The sequence below is a fragment of the Chelon labrosus genome (assembly GCF_963514085.1).
Source record: "Chelon labrosus genome assembly, chromosome: 6".
NCBI classification, from domain to species: Eukaryota; Metazoa; Chordata; class Actinopteri; order Mugiliformes; family Mugilidae; genus Chelon; species Chelon labrosus.
The window spans coordinates 78,563-91,890 of NC_140342.1; the positions used below are offsets into that span (position 1 = coordinate 78,563).

At 43.4% G+C, this 13,328-nt stretch overlaps 1 protein-coding gene across 1 annotated transcript; it reads right to left on the bottom strand.

Annotated features, from left to right (window-relative positions):
- Nucleotides 1–2,613: 2,613 nt before the first annotated feature.
- LOC311489183 (uncharacterized protein) lies at nt 2,614–10,408 on the bottom strand. Its single transcript, XM_084546130.1, has 2 exons — nt 4,270–10,408; nt 2,614–4,162 (listed from the first exon to the last, which is right to left on the bottom strand). The coding sequence occupies exon 1, from the start codon at nt 10,267–10,269 to the stop codon at nt 4,618–4,620; it is 5,652 nt and encodes a 1,883-aa protein (XP_084402256.1). The 5' UTR covers nt 10,270–10,408; the 3' UTR covers nt 2,614–4,162; nt 4,270–4,617.
- Nucleotides 10,409–13,328: the final 2,920 nt, after the last annotated feature.

Here is a 13,328-nt window from a genome sequence, read left to right on the forward strand (position 1 = left end):
ACACTAAGATGCTATGATGCTTTAATGATCACCTGTTCATATAGTCATAATATAATCCTGGTGAAAATATTTGCGACTTACGTTGCAAATAATTTCATGTTTGACTACAAAAAGTAATGGTCACATCAAGACAGGTATGAAAGTATTCGCGACTTACGTCGCGAATGTCTTTACTAAGTAGCATGTCTTTACTACCATGAGCAGCAGCTATAACAAAAAGCACAACTCAAATAGTCATTTAAGGCCTGGTTCCTTCTGACTGGATGGGTGTGAGTTTGATGTCATGCAGGGTACAACAAACCAAACAGGATGAGGAGGATGCAGTAGGCCTGGCTGAGAGAGAGAGACACTGAGAAGGGTCGTCCTTTACGCCCTTCTACAAACTGAAGGGCAGGTACAGGCAGCAGACCCCTCCCAGCTCCACCTGAAAGCCAGCATCAAATAAGGAAGAGAGTGGGAGGGATCGTCACACCCCCACCTTTAAGAGGGCTGTCCTCACTAGGATCCCCAGACAAGGAACGAGCAAATCCTCGTCAGTCAAACATGACTGAGAAGTTGTCATTCAGTCAATGAGAGGAGCTATAGCTAGGAGGCCCAGCAGCTGTGTGGAAGCACCAACTGAGGAGGGAGGGAGAGAGGGAGAGGGGGGGGTTATGGGGTGTTCTGCCTCCCTACTGTAATGAATGTAATGCTGTGAGAGTCCCTAATGTTTTGTCGGTCTGTGTCTGTAATGCTATAGTGGGAGGGGAGGTGGGAGGTTGGAGTGGGGGGGTCATAGTGTCAGGTTCTGGCTCCCTACTATAGTCCTGTAATGGGTTTAGGGGGTCATAATGTTTTGGCAGTCTATTACTGTAATGCTTAAATAGAGTGGAGGGGGGTCATTGTGTCAGATTCTGGCTCCCAACTATAGTCCTGTAATGGGTTAAGTGGTCATAATGTTTTGGCAGTCTCTTACTGTAATGGTTAAATGGAGTGGGGGGGGGGGGGGGGGGGGTCATAGTGTCAGATTCTGCAGCCCTACTATAGTCCTGTAATGGGTTAAGTGGTCATAATGTTTTGGCACTCTCTTACTGTAATGGTTAAATGGAGTGGGGGGGGGGGGGGTCATAGTGTCAGATTCTGCCACCCTACTATAGTCCTGTAATGGGTTGAGGGGTCATAATGTTTTGGCAGTCTGTGTCTGTAATGCTATAGTGGGAGGGGGGGTGGGGGGGTTGGAGTGGGGGGTCATAATGTCAGGTTCTGGCCCCCTACAGTACTGCAGTAATGGTTTGGGGGGTTTTAATGTTTTGGCAGATACTGTTTTCCACTGAGAGCTCTTTTCCCGCCTCTGGTCCCCTTCTGCTGCGTGTGTAAGCTGGTTGGGGTCTGGTTGTCATGGCTACCAGGGTCAACTGCTGCTGAAGTCTCCCTCTCACCTCTGCCTGAGTCAGAGGGAAAGTGCAAACGAGGATTTGCCCTCCGAACAAATGCTTGTATCTCAAAAACTACAAGTGCTATCGAGAAAACAAACACATCGTGAGCGTCAGCCAAGGGTTTTCTACAATTTAGTGTTGTTGCCACGCGCGTACTGCCAAAATTGTGGCCGTAGTCGTTTTGGAAAGAAAGTATGCGACACGAAAATCGTCGAGAAATCCCTCTCGATTTCCACATACACACACATGGGGAAAAATTCGAAAAGCTGGCGCCGCACTCCTCGCTCAGAGGAGCCTCCAGTCCAAACCGTACGTCCCACACAAATCAAACCAACACCATCTTAAAGCCAACAAAAATCCCTACGTTTTTATGTATTTTTTATCTCTCTACCTCAAAAACTGTGGCCACCACATGAGATTGAACCTTTTTTTTTCAGAATATCACCGAAACTCTGAAGTTAGAGTGAGCGTCAGAGGGAGGGATTTTTAATTTTTTTCCCCAGATTTCACCAAACGTAAACTGCAACCCTGACCAAACCGTAAAAGGTATCGAAACGCCGTTTTCAGGAAGAGAAAGCTACACTTCCCGTGCCTCGTACAAACTTCCAAGCAAGTTTCTACTACAAAGCATGGCCGAGTAATCGCTGGACAAAGCCAAGCTGGACATTTTGGAATGTTGCCGCTTTTTTCGGGCTTCTCCATTCATTTCAATGGGAAATTGATCGCGTTTTTTTCGCGACTACGTCGCGAAAAAATCTTGTTTGAAAGAACTGTATAGAAGCACACCGAGTCCGATCGAGACGCACGTTTTGATGTATTTTGTGTCTGTGTGCGACGAACGGTATTTGAGTTGAAAGGTTTCGAAAATCGGCCGTAGGAAAAAGTTTAATAATAATAAGAAGAAAAACGTAGTGAAGAACAATAGTTTGCAGTGCTTCGCACTGCAAACTATTGACTCCCATAGCTTTGCTATGAGGGTCAATAGTTTGCATTGCGTAGCACTGCATCACTAATAAGAAGAAAAACGTAGTGAAGAACAATAGTTTGCAGTGCTTCGCACTGCAAACTATTGACCCCCATAGCTTTGCTATGAGGGGGGTCAATAGTTTGCATTGCGTAGCACTGCATCACTAACTAGACAATTCCCCTGCGGGAAATCGCGAGAGTGATGCAGTGGCCGCAGCAGTCTGCGATACCATGCTATATTGCTGTGATAGTACGATGCTACGATGCTACGATGCTACGATGATGCTACTATGCCAAGATGCTAAGATGCTAAGATGCTATGATACTAAGATGCTACAAAGCTAAGATACTATGTTGCTATGATGCTAAGATGCTACAATGCAATTATACTAAGATGCTATGATGCTAAGATACTACAATGCTAAGATGCTTTAATGATGCTACAATGCTATGATGCTAAGATGCTACAATGCCAATTTGCCACAATGCTATCATGCTACCATGCTACCATGCTATGATGCTAAGATGCTTTAATGATGCTACAATGCTATGATGCTAAGATGCTTTAATGATGCTACCATGCTATGATGCTAAGATGCTTTAATGATGCTACCATGCTATGATGCTATGATGCTACAATGCCAATTTGCTACAATGCTATCATGCTACCATACTATGATGCTAACATGCTTTCATGATGCTAAAATGCTATGATGCTAAGATGCTACAATGCCAATTCGCTACAATGCTATGATGCTACAATGCTAAGATGTTTAAATGATGCTTTAATGCTAAGATGCTAAAATGCTATAATATACCTTTAACTAAGCTGAAACTATAAGATAAGTGATAAAACAGCCATAAACAGACAGTTTGCAACAGAAATTAAGTTTATTTTTCAACAAAACAATCAAGGAACACGAAAACATCTGATGAGTCGGTAAAAAACGTTAATCTAACAAGAAACAAAGTTGTAAAAACACGGCCACCGAACCCATCAGGAAACTAAAGATACAAAGGAAAAAAAAAAGTCCTCTGGACGTCTTCTTCCTGGATCTTGGGTCCTTGATCCTGGATTTAAAAGATCAATAGGTTAGAGGTTTCAAATCATCATGGAGACATTTGATCACAAACTTAATGAAATATTACTTCCCTTATTGTTGTTGTGTTGCTGTCTTCTGGACGTCTTCTTCCTGGATCTAGTTCACACAATTTAAACAAAAACAGACATAAGTTAAAGGTTCAAAACATTAAGTTAAAACATTTGATCAAAAAATTTGAAATTTTACTTCCCTTATTGTTGTTGTGTTGCTGTCATCTGGGCGTCTTCTTCCTAGATCTAGTTCACACAATTTAAACAAAAACAGACATAAGTTAAAGGTTCAAAACATTAAGTTAAAACATTTGATCAAAAAATGTGAAATATTACTTCCCTTATTGTTGTTGTGTTGCTGTCATCTGGACGTCTTTTTCCTAGATCTAGTTCACACAATTTAAACAAAAACAGACATAAGTTAAAGGTTCAAAACATTAAGTTAAAACATTTGATCAAAAAATGTGAAATATTACTTCCCTTATTGTTGTTGTGTTGCTGTCATCTGGGCGTCTTCTTCCTAGATCTAGTTCACACAATTTAAACAAAAACAGACATAAGTTAAAGGCTCAAAACATTAGTTAAAACATTTGATCAAAAAATGTGAAATATTACTTCCCTTTTTTTTGGTGTTGGTTTGCTGTCTCTACTGGAGAGAGATCAGCTGTGGTCCTCTTGATGTCTCCTTCTGTTGAACATGAATGACAGTAAAGACAGAACAGACAGACAGGAGAAGAGAAGGGAGGTTAGTTCAAATATTCAATGTGATTAATCATTTTAAAGAGAGATACTCACCTTTTGATGGACCTGGTTGACACGTAGATTGTCGACCTGTAACTTACATGATTTAATTTACAATACATGATTTACATTATTTAGGTTAGCTAATGTAATTTAAATAATTACATTAGCTAAGCTAATTACAAAATATTTAACATTATACATTGAAAGCCGTTCTCATCATCTCAATAGATGATGAGAACGGCTTGATAAGATAATGCTGACCCCTTTGTTACATTAATAAATATAAAAAAACACTACATCAATACATGATTCAACTATTTCCAGCCAACACATGCCATTACAACATCATGATTAAAGTCACACTTACTTTTCTATGGACCATGTGTTGGCTGGAGAGACTTAGTCAGTCAAAATACAATAGACTGGACTGTGGTAACTGTAATAAGTTTGGAGAACACCTGATTGAAGACATTTATCAGGATGTGAAATATAAATGTGATCAATCAGAGTGTTCTTCTCAGTGGTGGATTCACTAATTAGTTGAGTGTAACCTCTGGCCTGAAACAAGTCTTTTATACTTTTTTTGCCTTTACTGAGGAGATCCTCATTAAAGTCGCCACAAACAATGATGGGCTGGTGATTTATCACGTCCAATGAGTCTAAGAGGTTTCTCAAGTTTTGTAAGAACATAGACCATCGGAAATTTGGTGGTTTGTAAACAGTCGCTAAAAGTAGTTTGACTGGAGCCTCAATTTTGATGACAACAAACTCCAAATCAGTGACCTGGTGCATGTACCTGCGAGGCTCTGCTTGCACGTTGCCTCTACAGTACACTGCAACTCCACCTCCATCTTTTCGAGCCATGTCCACACAGCTGTTGTAAGACAGCAACCTACTGCGTGTGAACATGGTGTATCCCTCCAGGTCGAAAATTGGGGATACAGAGGACCCTGACAAATGTGTCTCTGTGAGGCACAGCACGTCTGCTAGTTGCAGTTCGTGATGAGCCTTCAGGTCTGAAATGTGGGACGGAAGTCCCTGAGTATTGTGGTGGATGATTGTCAAGGTCTTTGGAGTTTGTTCCATCAATCTATAAAATGCTAACAATGGTCGACAGCTCTGGAAAGAGGCTTGAGGCATACTTTCCAGAGCTGTCTTGATTTCGGGGTCAGCATATATCTTTTTCTCGTCGAAGTCACAGATAGTGAGACCTCCCAGCGAAGTTGTGCGGCTGAGCGCTACATAAGCCATGCCCGGTTCAAACACGCGCTTCAGACACACAACCGCTGACGCCATCGTCATACCTTGAACTTTGTGGGCCGTACACGCAAAAGCCAACTTCATGGGGAACTGGCGCCGAATGACCCCTTTTGTGTTACTCAGGCTCTCCTCAGATCTTTCAATGTAGGCCAGATTGTCTGAGGGACCCAAGATCTTTTTGCGGAATCTCTGTCCTGCTGTGGGATTGTCCAGCTCGAGTCCAATTAACTTAACAGACTTTGGCTCGCTGTCCGTCATTACAATGTGCGAGATGGTTCCGAATGTTCCATTAACAATTCCGTCCTCCACGTCGAGATTCCTGGTCAACATAACGCGTACTCCTGGAGCAGCCACTATGTTGTCAGGCAAATCTCGCTTGGTGCCGTTAACGTTCGACACTATCGTCATGCAGCCGGTCGTAGGCATTTTCCTATAATCCCGAGCTGCGATGTCGATAGCGTCGTCGTGGAGGGAGGCTACAGTACCAGAGTTGTGACGGTCAACTTCTTTGTTGGTAGCAAAAATGTGTAGCCTATCTACTGGACAATCTTTGACGTCAGCCACTGCCTGTGTGAGCAACTCTCTGTCCTCATCACTCAAAGGATCCAGCTTTTGCTTCACTCTGAGGCGGTTCAAGAGTTCAGCAAAAGCTCGATCGTCCTTCTGTCGCATGATCTCTGTAAGGATGACCATCTTGAAGTGATCCTTCCAGAGATCAAACTCAGTCTCCTCATACACACACAGTGGCTTGGCTCTGCCTAAAGGCGGCAGTTGGTAAAAGTCACCAACAGCGAGGACAGAAATCCCCCCGAACGGCTTCCTGTTTCCTCGGATCTGTTGAAAACGCCAGTTGACGTAAGCAAACAGCTCCTTGGAAACCATGGAGACCTCATCGATGATGAGAATCTCCGCGTTGGAAAGTGTCGCTCGGACCTCATCCAGGGCGTTGCCGAGACCTTGATACGGTGCCTTCAAGGACCTCGGCAGTTTGAGCAGTGAGTGCAACGTGACGCCTGAAATGTTGAAGGCTGCTGTGCCAGTGAAGGCAGTCAGCAGCACTGCAGGCTGCGTCATGTCTGCTTGGTCCCTGAATCTGGGGAGCTCACGCAGAATCCTCGTTGCCTCCTGGTGAACGCACTTGATTACGTGCGATTTACCACAGCCAGCTCCCCCTGTCAAAAAGTAATAAAACGGCTCTACATCGCGGCCCCACACCAGCTCAAAGCACCACTGACGAATGCTGTAGAAGATAGAAGCCTGCGTTTCGTTCAGACTTTGATACATTTTTCTAACAAAGTCTGGACTCAACTGCGGCGCTTCTATCCTCGGCATGGAGCTCCCCCTATCTCTAGTGACCTGAAACTCTGGGACCTCTCCTGGGTCTTCGTGCTCGGCAGGTTGTCGCTCTGCAAGACACTCTAACCGTTCAGCTTCTACTTCAGGCGCAAAACAGTTCCACTCATTAACTATAGGGCCCAGCACCTGATACTGTTCTAACGCTTCGTCGATCCTTTTACCCTGACCTTCGTAGCGTTTTTTGTTACGGGTTACGAGATCTCTAACACTCATACCCGGGATCTCGCCACACGTATAAAACTGCTCATAAGTGGGGTTAGCTTCATCTCTCAGGTCGTCATCAGATCGGTGTGGGAGATAAAGTTTGAGCAGTCGTCTATAAAACTTCTCAGGAGCTTTCTTCTCTGAGAACCGAGGAAATCTGATAATTGCCGGCTTTCCAGCAGTTCTTTTCTGAATAAAGCCCATTTCATTCAGGAGGGGGATGGCGCTTTTACTTTTAGTTTGCTCACCGTACAGCACCCTGTACTCTGACGCAAACTCGGCCATGCACATACGCGCAAACTCAGCACCGCGAGGTCTGTTGACGTATTTTTCTGGCAGGCCGGACATCCACACCTCCTCTGAACCCGGTTCCATCTGTTGGAGTCTACCGATAGGGTGACTCATCCTCAGACCGTCCTCGTCGGTCTGAAGGAACACCACGGTCCGGGAGCACCTCTTCAGCCGTAAGCTGCAGGTGCGAGCAACAGCCTCTTGAGCGCTGACTTCCCTATGTTTAGCATAGGCCTGCATGATCTGCTTCATTTCGTCACGCTCGTTAACATTGGACTGTTTAACATTTCCGATGACGTTCTTAAGGAATTGCGTCATCTCGTGCTCCGGCTTGGACACGTAGGACATCATGTACATTATGCAGCTATAATCGTCCACAACGTACTGAATGTCCATGTTGGCGTTCCAGGCTCGGAGCAGGTCTGGGTTATAGGCGTTAACCCAGCAATCGTTTGGATGCCGCTTCAGGATCACGACATGGCTGCTCGCCAGGCGGTGGACAAGGGCTCGGTATTCCGTGTACGTCAAGCCGCACTGGTCGAGCAAGTCTGTCAAACTACTGAATGAAGCGTTTGCATCCAAGAGCAAGTCTCTAACTTGCTGAAGTTTGACTTTGGCTTCCTTTCGCTTCTTAGCGAGTGCCCGCTTCTGCTCCAGTATTCTGGCGACCTCATCTTGGTTCTGGTCTTGATCTAAAGGTTTTGAGGTGCCAGCACTAATGGGGGGTCTAGTGATGAATGTATCATCCATGGGCTGCTTCGGGAAGCCAAACCTACAGGCAACGTTGCCTTTTTTGCAGGACTTGGAATGTTTCCTGCTGTGAACCTGAACCTCTGAGACAATTCTGTGGAGCTCCAGGTCTGTCTCAGGATCAGGCATCTTGCATGTTATGTACCTATCTATGAAAGCCGCGACCTTCTGGTCGGACTCTTCTTCAAATTTAGGTGCATTTTTAATCCAAATTAGCATGTGGATGTGGGGACTTCCTCTAGCCTGGAACTCAACCCTATAAAAATAATCCTCCACCTCGCCAATGGGCTGCGCTGGTGAGAGGAGAAGGTTGGTCATCAGAGCGTCGACTCTCTTTTCAAACATGCGCATTACTGTGACCGGATTGCTCCGCAGAATGTCGCACTTTGATTTCCAGTCGAGCTCTGAAAAGTCCCCGTGTTCTCCCTGCTGAGCTTTGATGACCTCTATGACCTCAGGCCATCTCATCTCAGCAGCCGAGAACGTGACAAAAAATGTGGGTTTGCCTATTTGTCGCACCATGGCGTGGACGTCTTTCAGAGTCTTGGTCCAATAGGCTGGAGTGCCTCTGAGAGGCTGCATGAAGCGAGTTGCATCTTGGCTCATAATGAGCCGCTGCACCTCGTCTTGGTCCAGGAGCATGAGGTTGTTAATACGACGGCCGTCTCTAGCTCTGGACTTTCCTTTGCGCATCTGAATTGACATGCTGTTTGTCGCCAGGTGGGTTTCTGTGACAAACTGCGCAAAGAAAAGGTAGCTTTGGTCGCTAGCGAAACGTGTATCGACAGCAAACAACCTGCAGTTAAAATACATGCTAGGTGACAGGGAGAAGGTTCTGGGTTCATCCAGTGTGTTCTCTCCTGTCGGGAATTGCACAGGGAAAGCCATGGCTTCAAGCTTTGGTATGGTGAAGAAGCCTACTGGTCTGTTGCCCTGGGCGGGGGCAATGCTAAATATTCCATCACCATACGAAAGACTCTCCTGTGCAATGTCAGGCGGCTGCATACACGTGTCCAGAGTCAGGCCAGGCCTCAGCTCCTCCTGTTCGTCGTCAGCTCCCTGAGGCTGCTGACTTCTACTAGAGTCTGGGTCGTTCTGACTAGAAAAAACTTCCTCTAAGTCTTTGTCCATGTCTGGGTCTGGCTGCTGCCTTTGTGGTTGGTCTGGGTCGTTTTTCCTATTAAAGACCTCCTCGAGGTCCACGTCTGCCTCAATGTCTCCCTGATGCTGCTCTGACTGAGCAGCATCAGCAACATTGAGTTGTGAGTCGTCATCGTCGACTGACTCATCAAAAACAACACTATCGTCTATGGATACATCCTGATACTCAGAATGTATCCTTTTAAGTGTGGCGAGACTAGCTAATACATTTCTCATATTAACAGTATAAAAGTGCTGGTAGCCCTTGTAGTTAATGCGCCTCTTTAATTTAACCTGAAGTAGTTGTGACTCAGATCTGGGTCTTGGGAGACTGTTGACTGTTGCTTCCACCTCTGATGGAACACAGACAACAGCTCCATGGACTGCTTTTTGTTGTCCTTTCGGCAGAGCGACAACCTTAGCAAAAGGCAGTATTTTAGCAATTAGCTGCCTCTCGAGCACGTTGAGCCTCGCTAACTCTGGGGGGATGGGCGACAACTCTAAGTTGTTCGCCGTCGCAACCGGTGGCATCCGTCCTCTCTTCAAGTGGCTGTCACACGTGTGACAGATCCACTCTTTTAGTCGCTCGTGTGTAACAGAGCAATGTGCAGCGCAGTCGTTGTCACAAAAGTGGACATAGTTTCCTGTTAAACAGGATGCTGCCACTGCAGGTTTTTGTCTATATTTTTCTCTTTTGCACAATCTGACCTGATTAGGAAACATTGCTCTGTTACACACGGTGCAGACATACGTCGGCCCGTGTCGAATAGTTTCACGAAACACTGTGATGGCGGCTTCCATCACAGGATTTATTAACGGCTGCGGTTGGGGGGGGTTATAGGGCACGATCCTTCTATATTTTTGTTTGATCCTTAATGCGTTTTGCATCTTGTTAAAGATGCAAAAAGTAGCATTTGTTGCGAGTTTAGTTACTCTGCGTTGGATACAGCGTAACCTAAACTCAGGATCATTGTGATACCTTCTATTTAAACTTTCTTTTTTCTTTTGTCTAAGTCTAAGATTAGATTTGTACCTAGTTAACATGTACATTTTCTTTTTGGTACAAAAATCAGGATCTGCCCTATATTTCTGTTTAATGTAATTTTTGTGCCTACTCTGAAAGGCAGGATCCTCCTTATACTTTTCTTTAATATAATTTTTTTGCCTAGTTTGAAAGGCAGGGTCTGCCTTATACTTTTCTTTAATATATTTTTTTTGCCTAGTTTGAAAGGCAGGGTCTGCCTTATACTTTTCTTTAATATATTTTTTTTGCCTAGTTTGAAAGGCAGGGTCTGCCTTATACTTTTCTTTAATATAATTTTTTTGCCTAGTTTGAAAGGCAGGATCCTCCTTATACTTTTCTTTAATATATTTTTTTTGCCTAGTTTGAAAGGCAGGGTCTGCCTTATACTTTTCTTTAATATATTTTTTTTGCCTAGTTTGAAAGGCAGGGTCTGCCTTATACTTTTCTTTAATATATTTTTTTTGCCTAGTTTGAAAGGCAGGGTCTGCCTTATACTTTTCTTTAATATATTTTTTTTGCCTAGTTTGAAAGGCAGGGTCTGCCTTATACTTTTCTTTAATATATTTTTTTTGCCTAGTTTGAAAGGCAGGGTCTGCCTTATACTTTTCTTTAATATATTTTTTTTGCCTAGTTTGAAAGGCAGGGTCTGCCTTATACTTTTCTTTAATATAATTTTTTTGCCTAGTTTGAAAGGCAGGATCCTCCTTATACTTTTCTTTAATATATTTTTTTTGCCTAGTTTGAAAGGCAGGGTCTGCCTTATACTTTTCTTTAATATATTTTTTTTGCCTAGTTTGAAAGGCAGGGTCTGCCTTATACTTTTCTTTAATATATTTTTTTTGCCTAGTTTGAAAGGCAGGGTCTGCCTTATACTTTTCTTTAATATATTTTTTTTGCCTAGTTTGAAAGGCAGGATCCATGTTATATTTCTCTGTAAAAATTTTTTTCTTCCTGCTCTGGAAAGCAGGATCGGCCCTGTATTTGTCTGTATAATGTTTTTTTCTACTGCTCCGGAATGTTGGGTCTTCCTTATATTTTTGATTAAGTTTTATTTTTTTTGTATTTTTAACTTTTGAATAATAATTTCTGAAAGACAGTAACCGTTGTTTCCTATGATTACTGTCTTGGGAATGTTTTATTTTGTTTGCTTCTATTTTTTTAATTCCAAATTCCGGGCAGTTGTCATACCTATTTTTTTCATTAATGTTTTTTTCACATTTGATAACATGGCTGTCACTTTCCCTCCTTTTAACTTTTTGTCTTCGTTGTTTACCTAATTTACCTAGTTTTATGACTGGAGGGAGAGCTGTCCTGGAGACTTCTAAATCTACTTCTACCGTCGGTTGTTGAAGACCTTCACTGGAACCGACGGCTTCAAATGACACAGGCACAAGCTCATAGCTGGCAGAAGGTCCACGATCAGCAAAGAGGTTGTGCAGGTGTTCAGCCAGGTCACTGATTTCAGTGAAGGTCTTCATGATTGCAGTTCCGTTGAATTTTGGAAAACCTGCCGAATCTCTGGTGTGTGAATCAAACACACCATACGTCCCTGTTTGGGTACGGAACACTGCAATGCATTCTGGATTTACTATGATAAACGCATGCCTCACATCTCCTGACAGACACTGCAGCTCTTCAGCAAGGGAAATTAAGTTGCCGTTTCCGTCGCTGGAGGCTTTGACGGTTCCACATTTAACTTCGCACATGTGGACATCGTACATTGCAGTGTCTGTCAGGACTTGTTTAGGCATTTTCTCGACGGTGAGATGATCATTTTCATACCTGTGCTCCAGGATCAGCTGTTGTTTCACTCCTACGTAGAGTGAATCTCCCTGAGCCAGCACTCTATCGAGGGTAGCTGTGTTAAAGCTACAACCCTCATTCTCGAAAGCGAGAAAAGTCAGGGACATGCAGGTACACTGACTGTTCCTAGAGAACTTACTGTACCTCCTGTCCCTCTGACTATGACTAGCCCTAACAGTGACAGCCTGACCCCCACTTACCTGAGTACCTACCTTTATGCTTGCCTGTAAAGATGTTCAATGGTTAATTATTAGTAGGTTAGTCATAATTAATTTTATTAGTCTATTAGTATTAAAATACTATTAATTACTACACATTATTAGTATCAGTATTATTATAGTTAGCTTTATTATTATTACTAGTATTAATAGCAGAAGTAGTAATGAATCAAGTTACATTGTTGTAGAACATCAATTCCAGCAAGTTTTTCAGATCAACTAAACATCTATAAAAAGCTGACACAATCTTACACACATATCATGAGCACACTTGACTAGAACACATTACTGGTATTCTGATCATTATTAATATCTTGGTAAGTTTACCAAGATATTAATAATGATCAAAAAACAAATTAAATCTCTCCTTCATTTCCTCAAGTTTTTTTTATACATTACAGTTTAAAGGAAATTACACTCTCCCTCAAACAAACACTTTATTGAGCCCACGATAAACCAGAAGGTAAATGTTCTTACCTCATTAGCAGAGGAGGTGGACAGTCCGTCGTCGATGATCCAGGGCCAGGAAGTTGATGAGGGGAACGGTGTCCGGGTCTGTGACAAGTCATAAGACCAGTATTAGAACAAGCACTAAGTTGTTACGAGAAAAGTTTTCTAAATGTCTGTGACAAGTCATAAGACCAGTATTAGAACAAGCACTAAGTTGTTACGAGAAAAGTTTTCTAAATGTATTTTTATTACTCACTTTCTCTGCATTTATGAACTGCAGAGGAAGATGAACCAGGTTAATGTAGTTACAGCTGAATTTACAGTAAACGTTGTGTGTGTGTCAGTTGTGGATTAAATACCTTAGCTGGGCGAGGAGAGGAGCGGGCCACAGCGGTGAGGGAAAGGGAAGGTCCAGCCGGGGAAGGTGTCTGGATCCTGGCCACCTGAGAACAAATCATAACAACAATTCAGTAGAATGAAGACTTTGATGACATCATCAACTTTATTCAATAGGAATAATATGTACCTTGGCCACCGGTGAACAGGTGGGGGTCTCCGGAGATCCCAGACTGCAGGCCAACCTGGTAGGAGGGGATCCAACCAGCTGTTGACAC